Consider the following 25447-nt stretch of genomic DNA (forward strand, 5'->3'; position numbering starts at 1 on the left):
ACGGGCAGGGTCCGATATCCCCACTGGATCACCAAAAAAAATTAATTAAATAAAAAATTTTGTTTGACAAAAAAAAAAACTAAATTAATGGTGAAATATAAATTAATTTTCACCCTGATGGGTACTCCTATCTACCCAAAACCCAACTCGAATTGTACCTCGAGTCCTGGACGCATCTAGCCCGCCATTTCCTCCAACGACCACCGTTTCTTCACATTTAAATCTTCTCACCCTCCTTTGCCTTTTTTCAATCTCTCTTCCTTCTCTTTTTTCTATCTAAAACCAGTGAAGAAGAGGAAGGAAAACCCTCTGCTTTAATGGCGGGACTCTCTTGTCCCACGACTTCTGTGTACGGATCCGCCTCGTCTTCTCGCCGCCTCTTACTTTCTCTCTCTAGATCCGATATAAGCAGAGCCAGAGTGGGTGTTCATTTCCCTGTCATTGTTGCTCCATTGAGGACACGCAGGCTGGTCGTCATGGCTACCTCCCTACATCAACAACATCTCTCCAGATCAAGCAGTCCCCCTTCTCCAGGTCCCTTCACTCTCTCTTCCCTTTCTTTGCAATTTGTTTCACTGTTATGTGAGGGTGATCTCTTTCTCTCAGAGATCTCTCCTTTCTCTCTCATGTCCTGATTTTCAATTTACTTCCCCCCTCTCTCTCTAAGAGAGGCGCATAATTTCTCTGTCGTCTTAATTCAATTCCCTTGTTTTCGATGAGACTTTTTATGTATGCAGAGGTGTTGAAAGTATGGCGCAGTGTTGATGCCGTATGCTTCGATGTGGACAGCACTGTCTGCCTGGACGAGGGCATTGACGAGCTGGCTGCATTCTGTGGAGCAGGGGAAGTTGTCGCCCAATGGACTGCCAGGTTCTGATCTTTGATAATAAAAAATTCCACTTTTCTATCTCTAGGAGATGCTTTCTGAGCTCTCAATTTATACTGGTCTTTGTTTGCTTTCTGTCACTAGATTTTGTTCTGCTTTGTGAGTTTTCTATTTTGCGGGTTTCCCATTTATTTCCCCTAAGTAGAGTGGTTTTTAAGTTTCAGTTTCATTGGTGCAGGGCAATGAATGGTTCTGTTCGCTTTGAGGATGCACTGGCTGCCAGGCTTTCTCTTTTTAAGCCTTCGTTGAATCAGGTCAATGGATTTCTCGAGAAAAGACCTCCAAGGTATCAATCTTTGTTAATTATTATTGAAATGGTATTAAATTGAGTTCGTTGCTGTGGATTATTGTGCGCATTTGGAATATCTATTGTTGGAGCTAGCCTTTAGTATCATGAATTATATGAAAGAAAACACGAGCATTCAGCTGGTTCCGCTTGATTCAAACTCAGCAAAAAAATGGAAAGAACAAATAAGTACTTTTCTGTCTTTTCAATGATTCTCATCCAGGATGAATCTATTTGTCCATAGTGTAGCTTTATTTTATGTAAAAGTATACAATTGAGACCATTTATCTTTGGTACAAGGTGGTCTCAATTAATCTTGACTATTGGATGTAAAATTAGATGGCTGCATTTATTCCATTGACCAAGCTCAAACCTCAAAGAAAATTTTCTTGCACTTTGTGACACACTCAATCTATCAGTTTTCACATCGGATGGTTGTACATAATTGTGACCACCTTTTACAAAAGTAAATGGTCTCATTGTATACAATCCCTTATTTTATTATGTTTTATTTTGTTTTGTTGGTACTAGCCTTTAGTATCATGAATTATATGAAAGAAAACACGAGCATTCAGCTGGTTCCGCTTGATTCAAACTCAGCAAAAAAATGGAAAGAACAAATAAGTACTTTGCTGTCGTTTCAACGATTCTCATTCAGGATGAATCTGTTTGTCCATAGTGTAGCTTTATTTTATGTAAAAGTATACAATTGAGACCATTTATCTTTGGTACAAGGTGGTCGCAATTAATCTTGACCATTGGATATGAAATTAGATGGCTGCATTTATTCCATTGACCAAGCTCAAACTTCAAAGAAAATTTTCTCGAACTTTGTGACACTCAATCTATCAGTTTTCACATCGGATGGTTGTACATAATTGTGACCTCCTTTTACAAAAGTAAATGGTCTCATTATATACAATCCCTTATTTTATTATGTTTTGTTTTGTTTTGTTGGAACTAGCCTTTAGTATCATGAATTATATGAAAGAAAACATGAGCATTCAGCTGGTTCCGCTTGATTCAAACTCAGCAAAAAAATGGAAAGAACAAATAAGTAGTTTTCTGTCTTTTCAATGATTCTCATCCAGGATGAATCTGTTTGTCCATAGTGTAGCTTTATTTTATGTAAAAGTATACAATTGAGACCATTTATCTTTGGTACAAGGTGGTTGCAATTAATCTTGACCATTGGATGTCAAATTAGACGGCTGCATTTATTCCATTGACCAAGCTCAAACTTCAAAGAAAATTTTCTTGAACTTTGTGACACACTCAATCTATCAGTTTTCACATCGGATGGTTGTACATAATTGTGACCACCTTTTACAAAAGTAAATGGTCTCATTGTATACAATCCCTTATTTTATTATGTTTTGTTTTGTTTTGTTGGAACTAGCCTTTAGTATCATGAATTATATGAAAGAAAACACGAGCATTTAGGTGGTTCCGCTTGATTCAAACTCAGCAAAAAAATGGAAAGAACAAATAAGTACTTTTCTGTCTTTTCAATGATTCTCATCCAGGATGAATCTGTTTGTCCATAGTGTAGCTTTATTTTATGTAAAAGTATACAATTGAGACCATTTATCTTTGGTACAAGGTGGTCGCAATTAATCTTGACCATTGAATGTGAAATTAGATGGCTGCATTTATTCCATTGACCAAGCTCAAACTTCAAAGAAAATTTTCTTGAACTTTGTGACACTCAATCTATCAGTTTTCACAGCGGATGGTTGTACATAATTGTGACCACCTTTTACAAAAGTAAATGGTCTCATTGTACACAATTCCTTATTTTATTATGTTTTGTTTTGGTTTTTTGGAACTAGCCTTTAGTATCATGAATTATATGAAAGAAAACACGAGCATTCAGCTGGTTCCGCTTGATTCAAACTCAGCAAAACAATGGAAAGAACAAATAAGTACTTTTCTGTCTTTTCAATGATTCTCATCCAGGATGAATCTGTTTGTCCATAGTGTAGCTTTATTTTATGTAAAAGTATACAATTGAGACCATTTATCTTTGGTACAAGGTGGTCATAATTAATCTTGACCATTGGATGTGAAATTAAATGGCTGCATTTATTCCATTGACCAAGCTCAAACTTCAAAGAAAATTTTCTTGAACTTTGTGACACACTCAATCTATCAGTTTTCACGTCGGATGGTTGTACATAATTGTGACCACCTTTTACAAAAGTAAATGGTCTCATTGTATACAATCCCTTATTTTATTATGTTTTGTTTTGTTTTGTTGGAACTAGCCTTTAGTATCATGAATTATATGAAAGAAAATACGAGCATTCAGCTGGTTCCGCTTGATTCAAACTCAACAAAAAAATGGAAAGAACAAATAAGTACTTTTCTGTCTTTTCAATGATTCTCATCCAGGATGAATCTGTTTGTCCATAGTGTAGCTTTATTTTATGTCAAAGTATACAATTGAGACCATTTATCTTTGGTACAAGGTGGTCGCAATTAATCTTGACCATTGGATGTGAAATTAGACGGCTGCATTTATTCCATTGACCAAGCTCAAACTTCAAAGAAAATTTTCTTGAACTTTGTGACACAATCAATCTATCAGTTTTCACATCGGATGGTTGTACATAATTGTGACCACCTTTTACAAAAATAAATGGTCTCATTGTATACAATCCCTTATTTTATTCAGTTTTGTTTGTCACAAGAATTAATATGCTCATCACATTCAAGGTGTTTTGGTAATGTGTGATATTAGAAGTAATGAAAAAAGATGTTTTTAAGTCCTATAACTGCAGTTCATATGAGCTTTACCAGGTGGAACAGCTCCTGCTTTTAACTGGTACTCTGCATAATTCAGATGCTAACTTGTTTTTCCCAACAATATTTGGAAGAGATGATGATGCATAAATAATTGTATTTCATATCTTGCAGTGGTACTTTCTATAGTTATCGTATTCTCCACAACAACAACAAAAAAAATAAAAGGAAGAGGAAGAAGAACATTTCATACTTGTGATTATATCATAACTTAGATAACTGCAGACAACTCCACTAATAACATGATAAATGGCATCTTTTCCTTTTACCTATTTGGAGTTTTTGTTGTGCTTTAGGAGCACACATCTTATTTCCTTACTCACACTTCTTTTGCTGGTGAAAAGTGAAAAATGGAAACAGCTTTTCACTGTAATAGATATGTTTGAAATGGAATCTTTTATGCTTATTCAAGCCACAGGAAACTTGCATTTTCTGAGTTCTATAGAATTTCATTGATGTTTCGGGAGGTTCATAGTACGCATACTCTTTTCTTCCTTCACTAGACTAGTTGGAGTTTCTACAGGAACCCCAACAGTTGAAGTAGTATGAAAAAGTGTATACATTAGGTCCATGAATAGAAACTCTGTGGTTTGTAGTCCAGTTGTTAGTGAGCACAAAAAATCATGTCATGACGCCTAACTCCATACTTCAATCCAAGTGATTACATGGTGTGCTTGTGATGTATATTTTGTTTATGTATACTCATTTCTGCCATCGACACTCCTGTCCACATTGCATTTCCAATTCTGCCATCTTTTCTGCTCCAATGATATGAAAGTATACAATATCCACAAAATCCATTTCTTTCTCATCTTTTCTTTATCATTGACGCCTTTTGTTTTGGTAGCAATCTTGTACGAGATTGTTTGCTGCCATCATATGTTTAACATTTTTATCCTGAGTGTTTTATAAATAGCACTGTTCTTTTTTTTTTGCTGGTTGTACCTGTATCATCATGGCCTGTTGTTGCAAGGTGGCATGCTATTGGAGCTTTCTCTTCTTGCATACTGTACAATTTTAATATGTGAATTTCCAGATTTTGTAATGAAGTAAAAAATTTTGTGTTTTGAACCCTCCGCAAGCTGAGGTTATGGCCCTTAATAGAACAGAATGACGGATCAGGATTCATGTAGCCGACCCCAATTACTTGGGAAAAAGATTTGATGATGATGAACCCTCCGCAAGCTTTGGCGACCTTGAAAGGTAAGGCCTATTGCCTTGACAATGGGTTTGAATCAACAATCGAAGGCTTGGATCTACTGTGGAGGGGTTTGAATGAGCGAAATGGGGAGCTTCAATTACTGGAGGTGTGCAAATGGGAGGTAGGGGTCTACATATGGGTGGATGTAATGCTTGTTTGGACATGTGCCAGGATTTGCTCCCTGAGTTTTTTGCCCCTGTTTTTTCTCCCTTTTCTGCACAGATTTGTTAATCGCATCTTTGTGATTTTTGGGATTGGTTTTTCAAAGTATCCTGTTAATTGCCTCTATTTCTTCCACCTCTTTCTCTTTGCTGAAGCTGTCTCTCTCCACTATTTTTCCACCTAGACCCCCTAATTCTTCACCTAGACCTCCTGATTCTTTGCTTAAGCCACCTGTTTCTTCATCACCTGCTGTTTCTGTTTCTAGCTTATCGAACCTCATACTTATGGGAGCTTTAGCAGGCATGCTATAGTCTAGCTTGCTGAGGAATGCGGCGTTGTTTCATCTGATGTCTTGCCCAGCACTGTTTTTCGTCTTGCCTATTTTTTGAACTACTCGGCTACTCGCTGTTCTTTCTGAAGAGTACTCTTCTTTTGTTCACTTTGTCTTTTAGTCAAAATAGTGCAGTAGCTTTTCTCTCTTTTTGATTTGTTGGAGAACTGTTATTGCTAATTCTGAGACATCAAGGCCTTTTCATACTCAACATGCTAAGAGAAGGTTTTAGCATACCCCATTAATTTCTGTCGGCTGTGGGAGGTGTTTGGTTGAATCTCAGCACTCATCCAAGTGCAGTCCATTTGTTTTCGCCCCATCGGTTGCATTACATGGACAGTGGCTTACTAATGGCAGTAGCTCTCAGTCCAAAGATGTTTTGGATCCAGCAGAACTCACGAGGACCTGGTAATTGAACCCACATTGGGATGATTGTGAGCTTTGAGATTGGTGGGGGTTTGCCCCCATGCTATCACTCTTGATTTAATGCCTTTCGTCCTACAATCCAGTTTCCTCCTTTCATGACCTTCTGCAATCCTCCTTCAATTCAAAATGACAGATTATGTGGTGGCTTCCTTTAGGTATGATGTTGAGCTGCCTTGTATTTAAACCCCAATTGTAGCCATGGCCCCATGAAGTATCCCACCGAGTAACTCTTGAATTCTTCTATGCTAGTAGCACCTGGTCTTTGTCTAGGACGACTATTATCTTCCCATCTACATGTCTAGGTTGTGGGAAATGTGTGGTATATGTTCGACCAGGTTTGGTGGCTTCTGGGAGAGGGTTTTGGATGGGGATTTTTGGCTGGATTTTGGTGGTGGTGGTGGTTGGAGCTTAGTGGTGGTGAAGGGGATGGTAGATTTATGGGTGAAGGCGGAACAAGGGGAAGGTGGTTGCAGCTGGCTATCTTCAGCTCCATTCATCCTCTCCCTTTCTTTATTTTCATTGCATAGTATGGGGAAGGTGGAGTTCCATGTCGCTGATATGGTACTGGAAGGAACTCCCCTTCCCCCCACATCTCATAATGCAGCATACCCTATGGTTTTTTTTTCTTGATGAAGGTAACAATATATACTGATGTTACAATACTATTTATAAGAATACTCACAAGATGTGGGCGAAGGCAACCCACAGGTTGCGTGCTCGATACAAATGGAAACCTTCCTATTACAAAATCTCAAAAGATATGGTTATTAGAGACATTATTTTGTTGAGTTCTGTGAGAAGCCCTTCCTATCCCTTTTGTTCCTATCCCTTTTGTGGTTATAAATCAGGATTCTTGAAGAATTGATTTTATCACATTTTGAGTTTTGTACAATCTGTAAATTCGTTCTATTTTTTATAGCCTCATTCATACTTGTCCATCTTTTTTACATAAAATAGTGAAATATATTGCACAGACAAAATCTATATATTAGGTCTCGTGAATTTTGTTTTATTATTTACGTAAGATTTTTTTGGTTAGATCATGTTCTTGTTATTGTTGGGTCAAGTGGTAAACAAGGTTTTATCAACTACGATTGTGGAACATGGTTTACCAATTTTTGATGCAATCATGCAATAACATTCTTGATTGTGATTGGAAACAAGATCTATGGAATGTTATACTTGAATGGTTCCAATCCTTTATAGGCTTGTAAACTATAGATCCATATCCCACAGCAGGAAAAAGCCCAGCGGGAAAAAAATTATTTTAATGAGTCTTGTTTGTGACATGTTTGAGTTCCTATTAAACCCAAATTGGGGTCTTGGTCCTATTTCTTGGTACCATTTGTGAGTGAGTACCAGATGTTGGAATTATACCCTTTCAAGGTCTGCAATTCTGACATTTTGGATAGCTCTTAACTTCAGTGGGTTTATAGAGCGACATGACTCTAGGATCTTGGCATACTGGAACCAAGAGTCATAGAATTGCGAGTGAGTCATGATGAGGATTTGTGTATATGGAAGGTACCGAGAGGGTTAAGGGTTACCTATTAGTCAGGATCAGTTGTCATGTTTGTACCTCATGACTGTGTGATGGGCCAGGGTGATGCAAGTTATGTGATTATGTGATATAAGTACGGTGATGAGATAGACTTGTGCTGGAAGGCTAGGCCCAATAGAGGGCATTGGCCTAAATCCTTGACTCTTAGAACCTTCTCGTAGCATGTGCATAAACAGTCGCAATACATGGGAAGCCACTATTCTGGGGATCCACTGGTAAGAGGTATGCACGTGTGCCAAGAGAGGAACCCCTACACAATGTGGGGGTGGTGCATATCCTCCAGGGGTGCACCTGAAATTTTACTTATACTTGGGGATTCAGGTTACTCATTGGTTTGTATTTGATATCATGAGCCCCTGATTATGCACTGTGGGTCATGAGTCTGTTGGGTCATACTAAGAAGGTGGCCTCGGATTTTGGGTCTAGCCAAGTGGAGTGCTTCAATTCCTAATTCAGCTCCAAGGATTCTAATTTCCATTGTAAATATTTTTAAATGGTGTTAAAATGATTTATTATAATGAAAAATCATAAAGATAATTTTTGTGGATTTTTGGGAATTTTTTGAACAAGAAAATGCATATTTTCGAATTGTTTGGGCTAAATGCCTATTGAGGACAGTTCCCCGGGACCCACACGGGACACCCAAATGGCCTATGGGTGTCCACATGGTGGCCTAGGGGGTCCCACATCCGCCCATGTGGAGGGTGATGTCAAACCCCCTTTGGGACCCCCATGTCCTTTTTGTATTATTCACTCAAATGAGGCAATGTATTACGATATTTTATGGAATTTTGTGATTTTGGAAAAATGTTTTGAGCCCATGTTAAATGTGAAAAACAAGGGGATTGTGCACGTGTGAAAAACAAGGGGATTGTGCACGTGCAATTTATACAAGGGAAATTGGAGTGAATTATGATTAAATAAAAAAGAGGATAAATATGTATAAATTTGTACCACTAATCTTGATAGCATGATGATGGATGATGGGTTAAGATTAAGCCTCTCTTTGTAGACATTGGATGATGGCATTAAAGGCTTAGATTCATGTATCTAGAAGCATCTATATACTTGATGGTTAGAAGCCTATAAATCCCCTTAAGCCTTCATACTACACACTTGAGTTCACTCACTCTCTCTCTCTCTAAGTGGAATGCCACTCTCTCTCTAGCTCCTTAGTGTGGCACACCCTAGGCAATCTCTTCTCCCTTTCTCTCTTCAAAAGTGTGAATGAAGGTGATGTGAGAGAAAGCTCCATAGAAGCTCTATTAGTGGTGGTTGCCTCAAATTCAAGCAATGGATGATCTAGTCTTAAGGCCTTTATCAATTAAATAAGATCTCATCATTTTTCATTGATTCTAGCTGATTCTTATTAATGTGAATTCCTAATTACAGTAAGCTTCCTTCATCAATTTGATGTTAGATAATTGATTTTATAGATCTACTTTGACCATATAGTTGAAGGCATCATCCATGCACATTTGATCTAGTTTTTTCATGAGCTGTTATTGTGATTTTTGGAGCATTTTTAAGTGATACTTTCTTGAGATTTTCACAACCAAATCAGTCAATTAGATCTTCATTTTATGTGGCTGATTTGAAACTCTATAAACCGGTTTTGTGATCCAAGAGCCACGATTTCTCCCACTTTTTTGCCACTTGTTTTGATCATTTGATCTCTGCAAACCCTTTCATGTTTCAAGCGTATATCAATAGATGATTGGCTTCCCACTCTTGAGATGATGAATTTGGCCGAATTTTGAGTTGCCATCACATGTCGGCCAATGACACATAGTTAAGACCCAAGGCCCTAAACCGGACACTTGAGAGCTCTAATCGGCTTCCCATGGATATGTTGCATTATATACTTGAACATATGTATTTTGTAATGTTGGAGATTATGTCATATAGTTTTATGAAGTTTATTGATGTATAATTTTGAGTGGTGCAGAATTTTCAAAAGCACCTCATACTTGTGTTGTTTGATGATCTCCTTGAGTAGTTGGATTTGTTGATGGACAAGGGACCCTAATTAAGTTGTATCCTCTATTTTTGAGTCATTTGTTCATTGTAATCACAGTAAGGTTGCTATAATTTAAAGTTGTATGCTTAATTTCAAGTGTATTGTGTAAAATTCAAGTTGTATTGTCTTGAGTTTTCAACATAGTTGTACTCCAAGTATATGTGATTCGGTTTTTATGCACTCTCACCAGTGTCCAAACGTGACTGTGAAATCCTGGTCAAATTGAAGGGACATTTATTTCTTGGAAAATTTGCTAATCAAAATCTGTAACACTTGTTTAAGAAAATATGTGATTTAGGGCTTTGAGTCTTGTGATCATTGTGACAACTGTATATTTTATTCTATTCAAATTGTGACATGTTTTGATATTTGTTTTCCTTTTTTTCTCTTTGTAGGATTTCTCCTGGCATACCTGAGTTGATGAAAAAGTTGAAAGCTAATAAGATTAATGTTTACTTGGTTTCTGGAGGGTTTCGTCAAATGATCAACGTATGCTGGACCTTTATTACATTGATAGAACCTTTTTTTTTCTATTGAATTTGTTTTCAATTGTCTAGAAAATGCTCTATCCATTAGCACTATAATTGCTTCTAATTAACTGTGGATTCATATAATACAATTTTAAAAAAACTAGGCCTGAACTTGGGAATTGACCCCTGCCTGAATTGTGTAACTTGGGCAAGTCCAAGTGGAGGCGCCCAAGTTCTACATGAGCTCAAAAAAAGCTCCAAAATTGCCAAAAAAATATGAAGTTTTGCTATAAATAGCAAAAAGCAGAAGAAGTTCTAAGCATCATTAAAAGTCTATATTCATCATCATCCAAGCCTTTTCCCAAATATTTGGGATCGGCTAAAATCATCAAGAAGCTTTTCTCATATTAGAGTCAGGTTTCGATCCTTGGACCTGTGCGGGACTTGGGCTCGCCACGCTTTTGCTGCGCCATCAGTAAAAGTCCTATAAAACATGGAAAAGAGTACATGGGAGACGGATTATAAAAAATTGATTGATAGCTTGAAACAACTCACAAAAATCTAAAAAATAGGAAAATAGAGAATTAGGGCATATAATAATAAAAGGAAATATATATGATGAGACTATTTACTTTTGATTCAAGAAGGTCACAATCATTGTCAAACATTGGATGTGAATTTGGATAGGTGGTGATGTCTCACTAATTGGGCACAAAGTCCAAAACAAATTTTCTCGCAAGCTGTGATACATTTGAATATGTTAGATTTCACATCCAATGGCTAAGAAAAGGTGTGACCTTCCTGTACCAAGAATGAATGGTCTCAAAGTTATTTTAGCAAACCCGAGTTTGTATAAAAAATTCACCGCAGCTGGGTGTTGAGGTTGAGTTATTGATGCAGATAAAAATTAGGAAAAATTCAGAATAGTAATTTTGTTTTTTTTTTGAGTTTATCATTTGGGGAATGGGTAGCGTGAGTTTTAGGAAAGGTAAATCTTGGTGTGAGTTAGTTTTTTTAAAGCTTATCTTAGATTTAGTGAGAGATTTAAGGGGGATTTAAATATGAGAAATATATGAGATTTAGATATGGGAAGAATAAGGGGAGTACGTGAAGATGGGGGAGGTTCCTTGATTCAAGGGACTCCACTTGATGGATAGAGAGAGTTTAAATGAACTAAAAAAAAGGAAGGAGGAAGAGAGAAAATAAAGACCTTGGGAAAAAAAGTGTAAGTTCGAGAGAGGTCTTTTTTTTAGTTATTGTTTATATTTTTTTATTCTATTTAAAGGGAGATATCCCTTCATTGTAAAGGATCAGAGAATGATCAAAGAATGAGAACTGAGAAAAGTTAATCTTATGAAAAGATCTGAATTGAGTAAAGTTGATATGGTGAAAAGACCTGAATTGAGTAAAGTTGATCTTGTGAAAAGATCGTTTTTGGGGTGGACTCCCTTGTATACCTTGAGAGAGGGTATAATCTCTTGAACTTTTATTTTATTTTTATATTTTGATTGGTTATTATTTTCTCCCTGTATCAGTTGGTATCAGAGCCCTAAGATCATACTGTTATGGAGAGCCTTGAGATCTTAGAAGATGTTCGAAGCGAAGTTTGTGACATGAATCGGCGGTTGCAGCGATTGGATCAAAGATTTGAGAGACTCAAAGAAGACCTAGGAGAGCGCATTAGCAAAGTAGTAGAACAAAGTCTACAAGATTTATTTCATAGATTGCAATCGAAACAAGAGGAAGAAGAATATGAAGAGATAGATCTCAATACAAAAGGCGACACCGATAAACCAAATGTGCAAGAAATTTCAAATATTAATTGTGAAGAAAAAGAAGAAATTTTGAAAATCAAATACTAAGAGGAGGATATGTGTGATGCAGTATTCGAAATCCAACCTTGTGAGTCTGAAGGAGAAATCAAGATTGAGCCCAATATCCCAATGTTCTACTTCGAGATAAGCACAAAGCCTTTGATGAATCAGTTTAATGAAGAAATTGAAGAAAAAGTTCCAAGGCGCATGGAGGGATTACATCATCAATATTCGAGCTTGATTGGCTTCAAGCTCGAGGTCGAGCTTTTCCCAGCCCCGGGAGACTGATGCAGATAAAAAGTAGGAAAAATTTAGAATAGTAATTTTGTTATTTTTAAAATTTATGATTTTAGAAATGAGTAGTGTGAGTTAGTTTTTTTTAAGCTTATTGTAGATTTAGTAAAAGATTTAAGGGGGATTTAAATATGAGAAAGATATATAATTTAGATATAGCAAGGATAAATGGAGTACGTGAAGATGGGGGAGTTTTCTTGATTCATGGGACTCCACGTGATGGGCAGAGAAAGTTTAAATGAACGAAAAAAAAGGAAGGAGGAAGAGAGAAAATAGGGAGATAAAGAGAGAAAATAGGGAGCTTGGGAAAAAACGTACAAGTTAGAGAGAGAGAGAGAGGTCTTTTTTTAGTTATTGTTTATCTTTTTTTAGTCTATTTAAAGGGAGATATCTCTTCATTGTAAATGATAAAAGAATGATCAAAGAATGAGAACTGGGAAAAGTTGATCTTATGAAAAGATCTGAATTCAGAAAAGTTGATATGGTGAAAAGATCTGAATTGAGTACAGTTGATCTTGTGAAAAGATTGTTTTTGAGGTGGACTCCCTTGCAGACCTTCAGAGAGTGTATAATCTCTTAAAATTTTATTTTATTTTTATTTTTTGGTTGGTTATTTTTTCTCCCTGCATTAGTTACTCGACTGAATTCGAGTCGATTCGGCCAAGTTTTGTATCACTGATATAATATGGTTTAATAGTTGGTTTGGTTGCCTATGCTTAAGTTCAAAAAGTTAGACTTGCCTTTAGTGTGGGCATAGGAGTCATACTTGAATAAAAATATGGTGGCAGCAAAATTTGAAAGAAATTGCCTCGGCATTTGTATACCAACTGCAGGGCTTAGAGTGTCAACCCTGTATAAGAATAATTTGTTTTAGTCCTTTTCAAGTCCTTCACATAGGCGTTGGTAACATCGTATCATTAGCATACAACCTTGTTTGAGCGAGATATATCATTCTAGGTAGGTTCCTTGTGTTGTCTTTGAGTTGTCATACTTAATATACACTTTCACTTTTCCAAGTGTAATTTTAGCTGGTTTCCTTGCACGGTTAGTTTTTACCAGATACAAGTTAGACCTGGCCTTGCTCAACCCTTTCTTGGACAGGAAATATCAAATTATTCTGTTTTTATTCTTCCAGCAATTGAAAAGGTACCTTATAAGCATTGAAAATGACATTAGGTATGTGCAATTTCAGATTTGGAGAAGGTTGAGAAATTTTTGAGTTCACTTAGCAGCCTCTCACAAACTTCTATATTTCTTACAAGCTGTGAGAGGTTAATTGTTGTACTTTCACTCTTGAATAGGTTTACAGGCTACTCAAAATCCAAATGGTTATACAAAGTGCTCCTAACGAATGCCTGAGGTTGGAAATATATTGTTCTCTTACACAGTGGCAATCTCCTGCTTAGCAAATCTTGTTCAAGTAATATATAGCAAATCTTGTTCAAGTAATACAAAGTGCGTTTTTTTCCTCAGAAATCCTTTGGAAATCTCTAGAAAATATTAAAAAAGGAATGGAAAATGCATGTTGTGGTTAGAATGTCATAGTTCGCTTGATTATGAAGGAAATATTTTATGCTTCACAAAAGGGAAGATTCTTAAAGCGAAGTTCATTACTTCTAACAAAATGGGAATCCTTGGAGAAGGACAGAGAAAGACTACTCAAGGAATTCCAAGATAGAAAAGTTTGATAATGCTTAGAAGCTCTATATCAGTAGACCTTTCATGTATGTGCATGTACTCTGTATTTGTGCATGTATTAGATATTTCTGTCATTTTTTATATTTTGTCAGTATTACTCATGGAAGTACTCATTCTCAAAGCGAACTCTAAACTTATAAACCCTACGTTGACTCTACTAAGGGCCTTTTCAGCTAAATCTCAGAAATGCTTCCATCCCCAAGTCCATTGTTACATATTTATAGGATTACAACTCTTGTATGTGCGACAAGTGTACATCAGATCATTCAATTAACTCAAGTATTTTGATCAACAACCCAATATTGGTCTTCTAAATTAAATTTTGATAGGAACTGTTCTCTTCCATAAAAAAAAAAAAAATTGATTTGTCACATACAAAAAGACCAAAAGGGGTACTATGTGTGAACCATCTGTAGCATTTGAAACCATAACCATCAGAATCGCATGGACCATGAAGATTCATCCCAAGGCTTACTTACTTTATTAGAGAATTGTGTGGACAGATTTCATGAACTTTAACACTTGTTGGACATCATTGAGGGTTGAAGCCACATTAATCAAGTTTGTTTTTTGAGTGAGACAATATTTGAAGGTTATGAGGTACTTAAATCTATGGGATGGTCTTTGGTAGTCCTGCATCCTTGTTTAATCTACATATGAAGATTGAGTGCTGCAACTTTCAAGTCGTTCAGTATGGTGGGAGGAATTTGTAATTGTGGAAATAAAGTTTCTTTCAAGGCATTACAAAGATACTTCGTCTCTCCCTTCCTTGGTGATTTTGTGAGAGATTCAAATCTTGCCTGCATTTTGGCATTAAGAAAAGAACAAGCAAGCCGTGCATTGTATATTAGGGGGCCAAATAGGAAATCTCTGACTGCAAAGATGGATATAAAATATTTTAGGTTATGTGTTGGAAAGGATTGGATTTGGATGGCGACAATTAAGTTGAATAAGTGTATTCATTCCTATGGATTCCTTTTAGATCTCTATTTATAGTTATCCTAAAATTTTCTTTTGGATCTTGAAAGGTTTAAGACAAGGGGATCTGCATTTTCTCTTTTCTTTCACCTCTTTCACTATCATGATGGAATTTCTTGACAAATTACTAAAAGGAGTGGTTGAAGAGTGAAGACAGCCCTATTAAAGGTTTTCTTCATGGTGGAATATAGTAATGGTTTTCCATGTGTAGTTTTGGATGATGATTGCTTTTGTATGTCCTTGGTGGAGCATTCTTCATCTTTTTGTAGCAAATGATTTTTAGATGGGTTCGGAAGAAAGTTAAACTTGAGGGGAACTAGAACAATAGAGAGTGCAAAAGACGACAATTAGGAGGTGACTAGCTTCATAAGGGCATGGTGGATGACTTATCATTCATTTACCTCGGTGTCCCTCCATGGACAGGCATTCCTTTATGCTTGAAATTCAAAATTATAATTGTTGGGACCAAGAGCAGGACTAGCGGATCGTAAATGATAGAAGATTCCTATAGTTGGGAGTGTCGTCTGTATAATGCATATGTTGGGGATCTGGATCCCCAAATGTCAAGGATCTAGATCCCATTCTTTTAGGGAACTTGATCCCAACTTTAGTGCACATTTGGTTCGCGTGACATTTTCGCATAAAAAAAAACTCTCATGTGGTCAATTGTGGTAATATTTTCATACCAGTTGGTCTCAGTGCATCTTTTCACACCAATTTGCGACTAATTGATATAAAAATATTCACACTTGACCGCATGAGAGAATTTTTTTATGTGAAAATGTTTTCTAGAAAACATTTTCCTGCAAACCAAACGTTTAAAGAGTATGTATAGTCTAGGACTATATACACTCTTTAAAGTAGAGATCTCTTTATCTATAGCTAGTAAGCAATGCAACTCTATTAAAAGTATAGTTGTGTTGCTAGCTGGCTATAAATAAAGAAAATCATTAGTGTGGTGGTTGTCTTGGTTTTTAAGATTGGGATCGAGGTCCCTAACAATAGGAATCAGGATCCCTAATAGTGGAGATTGAGATCCCAAAATTTTAAAATTGAATCCCTTTCCTAGAGCACTGGAACGAGATTACTAGTTCGAAATACAATAATATTTCAATGAAAAATTGATCGTTTTTGCTAAATCTGTACAACTACTGGCGCCGGATGAGAGAAAACCTTCACATCCGATTTTGAGGGGAGGATTCTATGGGAACTTATCCCAATTTTTCTTTTGCTAGGCCCATAGCTAAAAAACCCACTTTCTTACCATTATGAGCTTCATTCGACAGTTTGGTGTGAAAGACAGACTGTTGTAGGCTGCGTGACCTCTTCGAACTTCTCTTGATGTTTTGCAGATTACTGATTGGATTCAATTCCATTGTCATCAGAAAATTTTACAAATTCGAAAAATAGAATTCAAATTCTGAGTTTGATCTGGATCTCAAGTCCTAAACATGAGTTTAGAGAGCAATTGGTTAAGAGAAGGAGAAGGTTTGGGTGGTTGGGTGGGGACAGGGTTTTGGTTGTTATTTGGGGGTGGGGTGGGGTGTGTGGGGGGTTGTCACATGAGGGTATTTTTTGTCCTGAGGTGAAGCACACCTAAGAGGGGCTGAGGCCCCCACATTAGGGCAGACCTGACCTTGGCAATTTACCTTGACCTAGATATAGTAGTGGATTTGTTTTGGCCCACTTCAATGTGGTGCATCGGCCCGCTTTTTAATGCTCTCTCCATCTAAGGAAATATGATATATTAAACCTGACTAGAAAGGCTGAGTTCCTACCTTTTGTTTTCTTTTTGTTGTTTTAAGATGCTGAATTTTGCAATCAAAGCTTGATAATGCTTAACATACTTGCATTCCCTCTGGCTGCTTTATTGGTCTCTTGCCTGCTCATCACATTTGCACTCCTCAAGTTCCACTATAACCTGACTCAATTTGTTTATTAGAGCAGTGCCTAGTCATTGAGCTCTATTTCAAGCCTTAAAAATCTAATCATACTGATCCACTGAAGCAATATGTTTCCTATCCTGGCTAACCATTTCGTCACAAATTTCTGTTGCATTTGTCCACCATATGTGAATGGAGAAGTATGGACTCTTCCTCTTTCCATCTTGCTGTGATTCTAACAAGGACTCCAAAAACAGGATTGATAGCCAAAAAAAACAAAAGAAACTTCTCCACCAACATGGTGTTATTCTGGTACTTGCTGGACAACTGAAGTGTTATTGAGAATACCTACAAAATTGTCTTGTTAAGCGTTAATACAAGGTCAATTAATAATATAACAATTAAAGAAAAGGTAAATTAATTAATACCCAGATCCAGTTTAACTCTTGGACTTAATTTTTATGTTAGTTGTGGAAGCCATATGATAAATCAGTCAAGTTGGGCGGTCAAAATGTTTCTTGTAGTGGCTATGTAACTATAACATAATCCTGTCATCTATGAAAAAGAGCAAGATAAAGTGATAAACTTCTATTTTCTTATAAATGTTTATGGAGAAAGGCATCTCTCGGACTTGTATGGTTTGTCCTTTCTACGGAATCAGATCCTTTATAACATAATTTGATGGCTGAGTAAAGATTATCTAGTTTAAGGTATAGTTTTTTGTTTCTAATTCATGTATTGCTGGGAAACCGTATTCTTGTACTCTTCAGACTTATTAACTACAGCAACTTGTCATGAAGCCTGTTGCATCAGCGCTTGGCATTCCTCCCGATAATATATATGCAAATCAATTACTGTTTGGTAAGTCGGGGGAGTTTGTGGGGTTTGACACTGAGGAACCAACTTCTCGAAGTGGAGGGAAAGCAACTGCTGTGGAGCTCATTAAGAGGGTAATGTCTGAGGTTCTGTGTTATATGTTTTTATGCTTCCAAATCCCATTGTGATTAACGGTGATATCGTTTTCCATTCTTACAATTTTTGGATCTTCAGGTGCATGGGCACAAGGTTTTAGCTATGGTGGGAGATGGTGCAACAGACCTTGAGGTAAATCTTTTGGTTGCATTTTTTAAATTAAACCTATCCAAATATATTGTGATAATGCTCTGCATTAACTGGGAACTAGGAAGGATTAACTAAAAAAAAACTAGGAAGTTTTCCACTAACTCCTTGAACTACTAAAACCCTGAAGCTTCCTTAAATAGGCAATGAAGTGCATTTTTTTTCTCCTTACCGTCCCTGTGTGTGTGCATGCGTGCGTGTGTGTTGTCATAAAGTGCAGGCTTGCATGCTATATATATGGCATCAAATTACTCGTGCTATATATGGCATGAAATGGCTGAAGTACTGTTATGTTGCTGAGTGATAGCATGCGCCGAAATGCCTAGAGACATGCTCATGGTTATGCCAGTATTTCATGAATCCCAGGGGCGCATATCAAGTTGAAATAGTTTGATGAATTCTCTCTCTAATGGATCATCATCATCACCCAAACCTTATCCCAACTATTTGGGGTCGGCCACACAAATCTTGTTCTGCCATTCAGAATTCATGAAAAAATCTGGCGAAATTTTATGCTGCTTGTTACGTACCATAACCCTTCTCCTTTACCTGCGCTTGGGACTAGCATGACCGGCATGGGGACAACAAAGGCCGAATTTTTTCTCTCCAATGGATGATAGGAAAAAAATGCAATTGTAGGTTTTCTTGTCAAAGCATTGCATTAGATAATACAAAAGACGAGGCACTAGGGATAACAAAGAATATGTAAAACAATCTAAAACATGTAAAAAGAGAACCCTTGTTCAGGAAATTAATTATAAAAAAAAAAAAAAATAAGCAAGCAGATATGTTGTTTTGTGCTTTCTCCTTATTCTCTTAGGAAGCGGCTTTACTTGGACCTGATCTGAAGTCTGAAGCTAGGTCTGGGTTCTAAGACTTTGGTAATCGGTAGTTGTTGGGCATTATCTCATCATTTACTTATGATTATTGAATGCTCTCCCCCTGCCCAACAAAAAAAAGAGGGTATTTTCCCCAAGTTTGCCTGCTATATATTACTAACTATTAGAGTCAAATCCAATAATTTATGAAATACGGAAGATCGGTCTCCTAGACTCTCCATTGTATCTATCATTTTACTCATCTCCAATCCTATATCGTGCCTTAACACCTCTCTCTCTCTCTCTCTCTCTCTCTCTCTCTCTCTCTCTCTCTCCCCATGTACAATGCACGGGCTGTAGACTGGTTGCAATGTGTGATTCTGTAAACTGCTGTAGACTGGTTGCAACGTATGATTATGTAAACTAAGCAGGTATTATATGCTAGGCCATGCTTACTCTAAATTTATATACGTTACTATCTTCATCTTCTGCAGGCCCGTCGTCCTGGTGGTGCAGACTTCTTTATCTGCTATGGAGGAGTTCAACTTCGTGAGAATGTGGCCGCCAAAGCTGACTGGTTGGTTTTAAGCTTTGACGATTTGATAAATCACCTCGACCGTTAGGAGTGGGCTCGAGCTTCGTAGCACTACTTATGGAATCATTGTGAAAAATGAGCTTAACAAGTTGGTGGAAACTCGTGACTCTTGATTTGAGGAATTTGAAAGGCCAAAAGCGTACCGTAAGTAAATTGATTGCACATAGTTTCAATATTTGCATCCTCATTGTTATGCGGCTGACATTGCTGTAATTTGATTTTGCCCTATAGATGTGATTTATTGGTGAGAAATAAGCTGCAAAAGGGCAGCTTTTATGCTCTCTTAAAAATACTACAGAGTTTGTGGGGCTTCATGCCTCTGAATTTTCATTTTTTCCACCATTTTGCAAATTAGCAAAACGGATGCAAGCTTAAAATCCTCAAATGAGCGAATTGAATGGACTGCGAAGTTTAAGATTGTGAACAAATATTGTGGCACGGTGAATGGCATTTAAGAATTAGGTTCCCCCATGTGCACAATTTTTAGTAGACTGAGTATTGGTGAATCTTATGTACGGCGAGTCCTCTCAGTTTTCCTTTTCTGACAAATAAATGGCACTTAACCATAGTGTATTCGGTCGAACACTAAATGTGGGATCAAAAGTATACCGCAAAACATCATGCATAAATTCTCGGCCTAATATATAAAGGTATGTTTGTTAGCACCCTAATATTCTAATATTTTTAGATAATATGGAATCTTCAATAATTGAAATTATATAATAGATGCAGTTGGCATACGGATGCATCCGTAGCTATAGAGGTAAGGTGCACTTTCAAATTTTATCATGGTATATAATTTTGATGTAAAATGTTCTTAAGATTATCTCAAAATCTATTTTTATATCTAATTATACAATTTTAAATTTCAAAAATGGTTAAAATCAAGTAGATCTATAAACATATGAAAATCTTGAAAAAGGACGGTATACATAATATGTTGTAAAATGCACTATTTTTGAGATTTAATTTTTATTTTTATTTTTATGGTCATATGTCTTGATGTCGAGATGATAAATCGAAGGGTTTTTCAACATTAAAACTACCTTTTTCGATGGATTTTTGAGGTGCATCCGTAGTTCTACATTATAAAGTTGCATCCTTATATAAACTTTTTCCTTATATAAATTTGCATACCATGTTTGATAGAAAAGCTCCCTCTGTCAGTGGAGACCAAACCAGAAGCCCCATGGCCATGGCCACCTCTACTTCAAGCTTGCATTGAAGTAGGGCCCCATTGCCAAACCAGGAGCCTGCTCTGATGCAGGTTCTTCACCAAACCAGAAGCCTCATCGTCATGGCCACCGTACTTCAAGTTTGTATCGAAGCAAGGCCCATCGCTAAGGCCACCCCTACTACAAGCTTGCATTGAAGCTAGGGCCCGGTGGTTTGTTTTTAAACCTTGGTTTTTAGGGATCTCTGTCTGTGTACCAATAAAATAGAGAACCCATAAAAAAATATATGTTTGACCGGTTTTGGGGGAGGAAACCATGAAAGTAGAGTGGTTGAGGATGAAGCTTGAGATTGAACGTTGCTTGCTTTATGAGAACCCAAATCATTTCTCTGCATAAAATGTGGTTTTATCCTTTTATGTTAGAAATTGCTCTGCAAATCTGCCATCAGTGGAGCTACTGCAGCTATTACGATAAATCCATGTTTCATAGCTCAAAAACCTGCTATTGCCCCTATGCACGTTAACAAAGTTCCAAAACCTAATTAATTTCTTTGTAGTGAAGGCATAATGGGTTCTTTTTTTTCATCAGAGCTTCCTATACAACTCCAACATTGATGTTGCTCCAATCTTTTTTTCACATTTCTCTATACATAACAAACAGCATTGGTCCCCTCTATTAAAAAATTCCTCTAAAAAGCCACTAATAGTGGAACACAAGCTTCTCAGCGATGTAATCATAAAAGTTGCAGAATGCAGCAAAAGTTGCAACAAGCCATAAAGCACCCAAATTCAGTAAAATTTGAAGCCATCAAAAATCGATAATCATGGAATTAGAGCCAACCATCAGAAAGAACGCGACGACAATGCAAAGAAAATGCCTCTCTGAAGTCTGGCAATGGGTGTTAGAGAAAGAAAGATCGCATTATGGGACTTGTGGTTACGAGATGCCGCCTTTTTAGAGAGGAAAGACATGGGAGTCATGATGCATATTGCTTGCACCCCCCATTTTTTTATAAAATACAATCAAACATGTACAGAAAAACACATATATATCAGTATAATGTATAATTATATTTGGCAATGGCTTTATTCAAATTTTTATAAATTTAAATATTCTGATTTTATTTTGTCAAACTGACCCTAATTAATCAACTTTATACTATATAAGGCGTACCTAAGAAGTCCATTGAAAAAGGTTGTTTCCATGCTAGAGATCACTCCAAGTGATAATCTTGACTTGGGGATATGGGATTTTAAGTGAAAAAATAATGCATATTCTAACATAATATTTTCGAAGCTGTCAATATCAAGATTTTTAAATGTTTATAGATTTGTTTGATTGGCTGGAAATAGAATTTCAAATCAAAGTAAAAGTTTCTATTAGGAGGCATGTCTTATTTTGATTGTTTAAGGTTGGATTGGAGGTATGCCTTTTTTTTATTGTTTAAAGTTGACTCCTGCAAATTGCACCTATAACGACTAAAAGGAAATTCATGCTCATGTCCTTTATTTTATTGTGGTATTATTTAAATGTCTCCTAATTTTATATTTTATGCTCGTGTTTTTTTTATTTTTTATTTTTATTTCTCAAAATACTCCTGATTAAAAACTCAAAGTTTCAAACTGAAGTGTTTTTTTTTTTTTTTGGGTAGATCAGTAGAGAATACAGGACCCTAACGATTTTTAGAAATAACTAGCAGCTTTGAAATGCGTAAGTGCAAATGGAAACATAGACCGGTTTTGGAACTTGGTGTACGAAGAAATCAGTCCAAAACTTGTAGTTTCAACCGATCTCTACCCTATTTTCAACTCGTGGGTGCCTTGAGAAAAATAAAAAACACGAAAAAAAATTACTTAAGCATAAAATATGACAAGTGAGCAATATTTTTTAAGTACCAAAAAATTAAGAGATATTTACTTGTATTTCCCTAACTAATAACATGACTCATGAAGTGTAGAGCTGAGGCTCAAACAATCAAATTAGAGCCCACCTAAAAACATTTCACTAGAAAAAGTGTTTTGATTCCCAAATATCCTAAAATTGATCATTTCAACATCAAGATGCATGGACACGAGAAAAAAATAGATTTCAAGTTTTGGAAATAGTGCATCTTATAATGTATTTTTGGACCGTTAATTTTCAAGTTTTCATATATGTGCTCCATGTACACTATTTTTGAAGCTTTAAATTTTATAATTAAATATAAAAATATATTTTAAGGCTATCACAAAGATTTTCAATATTGAAACCACATTTCTCGACATGATACGTTTTATTTTGATTGTTTAGAGCCTCGAGTCTATACAAAACAGCACCCTTGATCGAAACCTACGTAATCGAAGTTGAATACAGACATGCTGTTGGTAATGGTTTGAACAAGGTTAGATCCTATCAAATAAATTGCATCGTAGATGCACAAAATTATATGTTTGACTTTTGAGTAAATCTCCCTGGGTGATGCAAACTTTACGGTTTAATAGTTTTAGTGAAAATACATGTATTAATGTTGTTTTAACGTTGTTGACCCTATGTGCAAAAGGAAATATGAACAATGTAGAACTCATGTGTCTTTTGAGATAATGTTAATACATGGCACATGTTTTAGGATGATGTTTAATCTGCACCGTAAAATATTGTCCAAATAAAATAGACCAACCTTACTTTTGCAAGCTTATTTAAACTTTTTCCAACTATATAAGATTTCAGGCTTATATAAAAAATTTTCAACTATATATGGAGCAAATGAGTATTTTCTTTGCTTTCTTAATTTGGATTGGCAAGTGAATGGGAAGGCATCGGAATGGAACTCAACAAATAAATGTTCAACGGGAAAACCGAGCTGTGAGTTTTTCTTTTTTTTCAATTCTTTTTCTATTCGTCACCGTCTGAATCACTAACAATTGATCATTTTACAATAAAATAATTTCGAATAATAAAAAAAAAAGAATATAATAAGATTTTAAGAACTTGAAGACATTTAAACCACACTTTTCATTAACAAAGAAAAAAGGACAATCTATGCTTGGGAATGAAGAAAGCACATAAATCAAATAAGTAAGAAACAAAAAAGAGTGAAATTGAGGTAAAACAAATACCGAGTCACCACCTTTCGATGGCGTGTGATCTAATGGTCAACCTTCATTCTCAGACGTGAGATCTAATGTCAACCTTCAATCTCAACCGGAAAAATAAGTTTGAACAAGCCACACCAATGGAATATGAACCCCTTATTGCAAAACTCAAAACCCCTAGATGAATCCCCATAGGGACTTAATTTGAGAGAGAGATGATCCTCGTACTACCATAACCCTATAATCTTAGAATGCCAATGAGACATGAGAGAAAACACCATGAGAGAGAGCATGGAAGAGAGAGTGGGGCGTGCCCCCTTTGGGCTATCAAGAGAGAGAGAGAGATTTTTAAGTGGGATGTGCCCCCTATGGTAGGTTGTAAGAGAGAGAGATAAGGATAATTCTAAGTGTGTAGAGATTTGGGTAGAGGCAATCCTTTTTTTATAGAGCATGAATAGGATTAGGGTTTCCAAGGGTTTTCCTTGGTTTTCTACTCACATGAGATTGAATATGAACCATTTATCTTGGGTGACTTATGGGGTGAGAGATCTAAGCTCTCCATTTCATATAAGGGCCATCAACATCATATGAATGGTTCTAGACTATTATCCCCCACTTCCTAAACTATTTTCCCATTAAATAATTTAAATAAAAAATTAACATATCATAATATTAGCATTTCTTATTTTTATCCATAAGTTTTATCACACATTCCAAAATATTAATCAAATAATCCTCAAGGCTTCAAACCAGTGTTCGCAAAACCGGTCGATTAGAATCAGAACCGACCAGTTGGATCGCTATTGGTGGGGTGGCAATTCCGGTTATGGCCGGTTTTACGGTATACATGGTAAGACGGAACTCTCCAAAAAAAAATCGGGACCTAAACCTACCGGTTCAATGTCAAACTAGCAATTTTTCTTCAAAACCGGCTAGTTTTCCTAACCGGTCCTGTTTACTATTGTTTTCGTCTGTTATAATGCTGTTATAACTCATCAAATAACGGTCGTTATTTGACACAGGCCCGTTATTTTCATAGATAAAGATTTTGCAGCTTTTTTTCCATTTTGTATTTTTTTTTTTGTTTTTTTAAGCAACTATTGATGTTATACACCGTAAAGTTTCTATCTATTATCTATTATTCAATCAAAGGTTGAAAAACAAAGAGTTCTTGGCGGATTGCAATGGGGATTTTTGAAAATTAGAAATTTCTGCCATTGTATCAAATGCAGCTTTAATACCTCATAGATTTTTATAAAATGGAGGGCTTTGATTGATTGTTGAAGGATTCAATGTTTACATATTTCAATTTTTCCAAAACGATGAAGATTTGAGGTTTTTTTAGGCTCGAAGTACTGCTACTCGAAGAACTGTTTTTATCCAAACAAATTGATTTCTGATCGATCAATTGATCGATTTTTATCGAATTAATCACTGAAGTTTGATCATAAAGTCCTTATCTATCAAAGAAACTAATTAGTTTGATTTACTATTGATTAAAGTTTTTTATATCGATTTTTTTTTGCTGCGCTTTTTCCTGAAATTTTCGTGAAGCAAAAAATTCACAATTTTTTGAATAAAGATCTCAATAGTGAATAAGTTTTCATGAAATTTGGAGCATTTGAATCTTAATTGAAGTATCTATCATATCCCCATATCAATTTGTTCAAAAAATGAAAGATTTGGGGGTTGATTTTGACTCTAAAGCTTTTGTATTCTTTGGCTCGATTTTAGCGTTCTTAAAACAATTTTTTAAAAAATAAAATTATGTTTTGTTTTTATAAAAATTTGAAATTTGTGATGAATAAATTATATATTTTTGGTGAGCTTGTTGGATTGTTTTTAATATTATAC

The 25447-nt window shown here is 36.1% G+C and overlaps 1 protein-coding gene across 4 annotated transcripts; it reads left to right on the forward strand.

Annotated features, from left to right (window-relative positions):
* PSP (3-phosphoserine phosphatase) lies at window positions 1–19775 on the forward strand. Of its 4 annotated transcripts, none has more exons than XM_006843474.4 (7): window positions 1–534; window positions 738–870; window positions 1065–1172; window positions 10074–10167; window positions 17616–17765; window positions 17866–17919; window positions 19247–19775. In XM_006843474.4, exons 1-7 carry the CDS (start codon window positions 318–320, stop codon window positions 19373–19375), a joined length of 885 nt encoding a protein of 294 aa, XP_006843537.1. In that variant the 5' UTR covers window positions 1–317; the 3' UTR covers window positions 19376–19775. The 4 variants fall into 4 exon arrangements, 3 of the variants coding, with proteins under 3 accessions (XP_006843537.1, XP_088730467.1, XP_088730469.1); XR_016061157.1 differs by having other exon boundaries at window positions 130–534; window positions 17586–17765; XM_088874341.1 differs by lacking the exon at window positions 10074–10167 and having other exon boundaries at window positions 130–534.
* Window positions 19776–25447: the final 5672 nt, after the last annotated feature.

Source organism: Amborella trichopoda, chromosome 8 (genome assembly GCF_054954075.1).
Source record: "Amborella trichopoda isolate Santa Cruz 75 chromosome 8, AtrichopodaSantaCruz75HAP2 v2.0, whole genome shotgun sequence".
Taxonomy (NCBI): Eukaryota; Viridiplantae; Streptophyta; class Magnoliopsida; order Amborellales; family Amborellaceae; genus Amborella; species Amborella trichopoda.